This window comes from Trichoplusia ni, unplaced genomic scaffold (assembly GCF_003590095.1).
Source record: "Trichoplusia ni isolate ovarian cell line Hi5 unplaced genomic scaffold, tn1 tig00002160, whole genome shotgun sequence".
In the NCBI taxonomy this organism is placed as follows: domain Eukaryota; kingdom Metazoa; phylum Arthropoda; class Insecta; order Lepidoptera; family Noctuidae; genus Trichoplusia; species Trichoplusia ni.
In genome coordinates this window covers 1-6,237 of record NW_020800209.1, presented here as the reverse complement: position 1 = coordinate 6,237, position 6,237 = coordinate 1, and the positions used below count along the sequence as shown (strand labels likewise).

The 6,237-nt window shown below is 41.0% G+C and overlaps 1 protein-coding gene across 1 annotated transcript; it reads right to left on the bottom strand.

Moving 5' to 3' along the window:
- Positions 1-3,212: 3,212 nt before the first annotated feature.
- LOC113507459 lies at positions 3,213-3,871 on the bottom strand. Its single transcript, XM_026890313.1, has one exon. It carries the CDS (start codon positions 3,578-3,580, stop codon positions 3,233-3,235), a length of 348 nt encoding a protein of 115 aa, XP_026746114.1. The 5' UTR covers positions 3,581-3,871; the 3' UTR covers positions 3,213-3,232.
- Positions 3,872-6,237: the final 2,366 nt, after the last annotated feature.

The window sequence follows — 6,237 nt, the reverse complement described above, 5'->3', positions numbered from 1 at the left end:
GCGGACGAACCTAATGGTATGTGCTGTGCTTCAGGTAAAGTTTGTCTTCCTAACCTGCAGGAGCCGCCACAACCAATTAAAAATCTTTTGACTAATAACCATCCATTATCTGGGCATTTTTTAACAAACATACGTAAATAAGTCTTTTTCAAATGACTTCGTTTGGCGCAAACTAAAATCAGGGAAGGTAATTTTATGCCCACATTTAAAATAGAAGGACAAGTGTATCATCTAATTGGTAGCCTTTTACCACCATCAGGCCAAAACCCACAGTTCTTGCAAATATATTTTATTTCGGATGCAGACCAGTTAACGTTGCGATCAAGCATCGCACCAACCTTAAAAATGGATTTATTCACGAATTACAGACCGCTTTAAATAATCATAACGTGTACATACTAATAATCTATAATCATAACGTGAACTAAATCATACTAATAATCATAACGTGAACTCAACTCCTCAGATAATTTAAAGTTAATTATAAATTCAGATCGCACTCCACAGATAGCACACAGAGGCAGATATAATGCTCCTACTGTAAACGAGGTAGCTGTTCTCTTGGTCGATGAAAACAAAGGTCCCAGGGATATAGTCTTACACGGTAGAGACGGGCAGCTCAAAAGAGTTTCTGTGGTACATCGGTTCTATGATCCACTACTAGTATTATTTGACTATCCCTCAGCAGGGTTCTTCGCGTAAAAAACTGTTTCGTGTATGCAATTTTATGCATTTAGATTAATGATTAGAACTAACTCTTTTAATCCGTTACATTATTACAGAGACTTATTTAATCAATATTGTGTTGACATGATGGCGAAAATGATAGCGGAAAGATAAAGACTGAGGGCTGATGACTAAGTTCATCTCAGAGATGCCTTAAATCATGACGCAAATGTTGACCCATCAAATATCGGTCAACATGTCATATTGCCATCGTCATTTACGGTTTCTCCGTGTTTCATGCACGAGAAAACGCAGGACGCGATTACGTACGTTCGAAATTATGGTAGATCTGACTTATTTGTCACTTTTACATGTAACCCCGAATGGCCTGAAATAAATGCCGAGCTGCTACCAGGACAACGGTCTTTCGACCGTCATGACATAATTTCACGTGTATTTCATTTAAAGATGAAGAAATTCATCAATATTCGGTAAAGTAAAATGTTATATGGCAAGTGTGGAGTGGCAAAAGCGCGGTTTACCTCATTGTCATTTGCTGTTCTGGCTAGAAACTAAAATACAACCGGATTTGATCGACAGTGTCATAGTTGCGGAGCTACCCGATCAACAAATTGATCCGGTACGACCTTTGCGGGTTCGCTGTTTTCGACCGATGCATGAATGTGTCGGCGATGAGCATCTCTACACACCTTATTGCAGTGATTGCGGATGGTCGTGTATTTTTCCCAAGTCGATGTACTGGGCCTGCGCTTAAACCTATTTTTTGCTACAGCTTTCTTTTCTAGGAGGCTTTTTATTTCTTGTGTAAGCCAAGGTGCTGAGAGATGCTTGACTTTGACCGGCCGCACAGGAGCATGATGGTCGTAGAGTGTCATAAGAGTTGCATTAAAGATTTCCAGTTTTTCGTCTATCGACTCAGCAGCCACCAGATGCGATCAGTCAATGCCAGCAGCATCATCACGCAGTTTGTCCAAATCCATACCACCAAAGTTACGCCGCACCAGGATCGGACGTTTCGCTCTAGAAGGGCGGATTTTGTAGGAAAGGTATATAAGATCATCATAGGAGAAGGCATCAGTTGAACACTGGCCGTGCTTAGCAACATGCTCGTTAGAAGAGACAAGAATGAGATCAAGAAGTGATGGAACAGAATGAGGGAAATGATGGGTGGCACCAAGTGGAAGAATTGAAATATTGCACGATTGAGTTGTAGACTTAAAAGTAGAGGATCGAGAATCATTTTTTATAAGGCAGGTATTAAAGTCACCCATAACGATGGTATGACTGTAAGAAGGAGTAAGGTTTTCAAGGATAGTTTCGAAAGAGGAAAAGAAATTGACACGCGAAGAAGGACAGTAATAAACGCCAAGCAAAACCTTTGCACTATGGAGGGTAACTTCTAAAAAGAGATGCTCCCCAGCATCGAGTGGGGTCGGCTGTGCTGACATACTGACGATGGAGAAAGGAATTTGTGCTCGAAGGTATATGGCAACACCGCCACCAACACCGTTTGTACGATCATTTCTAATTAGTTGATACCCGGGTAGGGAATAGGAAGTGGAAGGTAGGCAAGGTTTCAGCCAAGACTCGGACACAAGGATTGCATGGATATTCTTACAATTCAAACTTGCCAGCATATCATGGAAATGAGCCGGAATGCTCTGTGCATTTATATGGCCTACATTCAGATTCCCGGGAACACCAGAAAACTGCGACTCGAGGGTTTCACTTAAAGGCGGAATGCTAGTAAAACTATCATTACTCGAAACTGATAAAAAGGTTTCATCGTCACTACTCGGGTAAGCAAGGGACATATAATTATATTTGTCTGTATATGTATCATAAACAATATGAATATGTTTAATAACTATAATAACTAAATAAAATATACAAAACCAAACAAAAAGTCCACCCGCCGGTTCTGTGTTACAATTTTAGTGAAATATGTACATATCAATAGTTTAAAAATAAAATAAGAGGTTAGGACTGCCTCACGGCAACACGAAACTGTTAAACTTAATATATAAAACATAATGACTATGGAACGCAACCGCAGCTCAAAAGCCGTTAGGCCAAGATTGACAAAATAACTGTCATAGACATTACATAGGTGACAGTTGATACGGGAAAATAGTGCTTGTCATAAACTAATTGAAAAACGTAATAACGGTTAAAATCGTTCAACGATAAGATTTAAAGCATAAAAATAAAGGAAAATGAATAAACTTTGTTAAATTTTACGTGTTTTGCCATGAAAAAAAATCTAATATTAATTAATTACTAAAATTATGAAATACGGACAAAGTAACAGGTTACCGTAAAGCAGCCATGCGGACTCGGAATACACCTGCAACCACTATTTCCTGACTGCCACAGCCCGCTTCTTTCGTGGTACAGCAGCAGCGACTATGGCGGGCGATACAGAAGCTGGAGATGTTGCGACGTGCTTGACAGGGCTCTCTGGAGAATCAGCTATCGCAATAACATCTCGTGTGTTGAGAACCCGGCGCTTGGTACCGTCGGCACCCAGTACAAACACCTCGCCTTACTGTGTCCAGCAGTTGGAGATGCCGAACTTCTCACGTGCCATCATGAAAGCGTCGTGCCGCGTCTTCGTCAGAAATTCTGACAAAGTGATGCCGGAGCCCTTCAACTTCGTCTTCTCGAACCAAATCCTATCTCTAACTTCCACGTCCCTTAACTTGAGGAGTATTGGTCGTGGTTTGCTTCCGTTGCTATTGCGGCCCATCCTATGGAACCTCCGTACGGCAGCAACAGAGAAGTCTGCAATTTTTACGTGCTCCAGCATCACGCCAGCGACCACCTGGGCAGTATCCTCTTTAGAGTGTTCAGGAACACCATGCAGGAGGAGTATTTTTCGGCGACCCCTCATCTCCAACGAGTCAACGTCTCGAGCGAGTGTCTACACTTGTCCTTGGAGGCAACTGAGGACTTCTGTTACCATCATCCTGAATGCTGCGAAGTCTGCCGCCAAAGTGGCGGCTGAATTTGGGGATTGCTTCAACTCCACCTCGAACTTGGACATGCGGTCATGAAAACTTTTCATCATGTCGGACATTGACCCCTGTAGAGCTTCCATGATGATAATTGCTTTTAAACTATTGTGGTTTTAAACTATTAATTGGATACCACAGAAACGACAGGCAGTGAGTGTTAAATGTGTAATTTGATTTAAAACTTTGTGAATAAATACTTTTAACTATTGTTTCTAATTTTTTAACACAGAGATACCTCCCACACTCACACGTCTAGCGATAAATCTACCGACAAACCAATTGTTACACAATGTTCTTATTGCTATAAACCTGGACATTCTGAATCGACTTGTTTTACGAAGCAACGAGCAGAAAAATTTAAAGACTCTAAAGACGCTATATTGCAAACAAAGTCGGTTAATGTTTGTTCATCCTCTATTGATTCCCTGATTGAAATAATTATAGGTGGCTATACTCTACAAGCGTTGATTGACAGTGGTTCAGAGTGTTCACTGATTAGAAAGGAAATTGCCGATTTTCTACCAGATAAGAAAGAAATCTGGCTCCGTACCATGTTTTTCATTTCGCAAAATTACTACTTATGCTGAATTCGACGGACTCCATACTGAGATAACGTTTGTCATTGTTGATTCAAAATTACTTCCCCATGACGCGTGACGTGATCTTAGGTAGGGACGTATTTAAAACCCCCGGTCTGATTTTCACTCTTAATAGTGATGGTGTAAAATAATACGCGACGCTAGTGTAAATATGTGTCTTGCTTTAAACAAAAACACAGAGATAGATCAAATTAACACTAACTTGAACAATCCTAGTGATGTTGATAGGTTGAGATCTATATTGAAAAAATACAAAGATAACTTTACTAGCGGCAATTCTAAGACTACCGTTAATACAGGAACGATGCAAATTAAATTAAAAAACCCCGATGAAATTGTACAACGACAGCCGTATAGGTTGGCCCCTTCTGAACGAACTGTAATGCGAGAGATTATAGCTGACTTGGAGAGAAAGGGTAAAGGGCGTGAGAGTTCTTCACCTTTTTCTAGCCCTGCTTTGCTTGTAAAGAAGAAAGACGGGTCCGACCGTCCTTGTGTAGACTAAAGAGAGCTCAATTCCAACACCGTGCGCGATTGTTACCCCTTACCGCTAATATCGGAACAGGTTGATGCCCTTGGGCAGGACTCTTATTTCTCGAGCTTAGACATGTCCTCAGGGTTCCACCAAATTTTGATGGCATCCCGGAGTGACATCGAAAAGACAGCGTTTATCACGCCAGATGGTGTTTGGGAGTACTTGAAAATGCCGTTTGGGCTCTGTAACGCACCTTCCGTCTATCAAAGGGTGATCAATAAAGCGCTAAGAGGGCTAAAGGACGAGATAGCTTTGGTATACATTGACGGTGTACTTGTATTTTCAAAAAACAAGGAAGATGCGTTTCAGAACCTTGACCAGGTATTGTCTGCCTTATCACGAGCCGGTTTTGCTTTTAATTGGAAAAGGTGCACCTTTTTGAAGTCCTCAGTCAAGTACCTGGGCTACGTTGTCGGTAACAATTGTATCAAGCCTAATCCTGGAAAAATAAAAGCTTTAGCCAATGCTCCCTTACCCACTTGTGTAAAGAAGCTGCGTCAATTTAACGGCCTCGCTGGGTACTTCCGAAAGTTTGTGCCTAACTTTTCCTCTGTCATGGCGCCGCTGTACGTCCTCAATAAAAAGGATGCTAAATGGAACTGGACTCTGGAGCATACAAAGGCTCATGCTACTGTGATTGGACATTTAACTTCTGCACCTGTATTAACAATATTTGATCCGAATAAACCAATCGAATTACACGCAGACGTGAGTTCGATAGGATATGGAGCAATTTTATTCCAAAAAGTCGACATTCAATTAAAAGTTGTCGGTTATTTCAGTCAAAGAACCACCGATGTAGAAAGTAGGTACCAAAGCTACGAGCTGGAAACCCTAGCGGTATTTAAAGCACTAAAACATTTTCGGCATTACCTCCTCGGCAGAGAATTTAAAGTTTGATAACAGATTGTGACGCCTTAAAGGCATCACGTCACGAACGGGAGCTTTTACCTCGAGTACATAGGTGGTAGGCATACATGCAAACTTTCGACTTCGAAATAGAGTATCGAAAGGGCGAAAGAATACCGCATGTGGACTATTTAAGCCGTAACCCCACTAACTGCAGAGAGGTGAACGTTTCACGTGTAGATGATGATTGGTTGCAGGCCGAACAAAGACTAGACTTTAATATTAAACGAATTATAGAATCAATAGAAAACGATACGATTGATGCCACTCTTAGGTCGTCTTATACCTATAAAAATAATTTACTATACAGAAACTTCCAAGTAGATGGTAAAACTCTTAGTCGTGTTATAGTACCCAAAAACTTTCGTTGGCAATTAATTCAACGGTTCCATGACGAATTGAAACATCTCGGTTGGGTTGACTTTGACAAAAATAAGAGAATATTTTTGGTTTCCCAATATGACTTCATCCGTAAGAGCGTATGTTGACC

Coding starts and splice junctions, on each gene's coding strand:
- LOC113507459 (XM_026890313.1), bottom strand. CDS start 3,580: ATGAGGGGTCGCCGAAAAATACTCCTCCTGCATGGTGTTCCTGAACAC.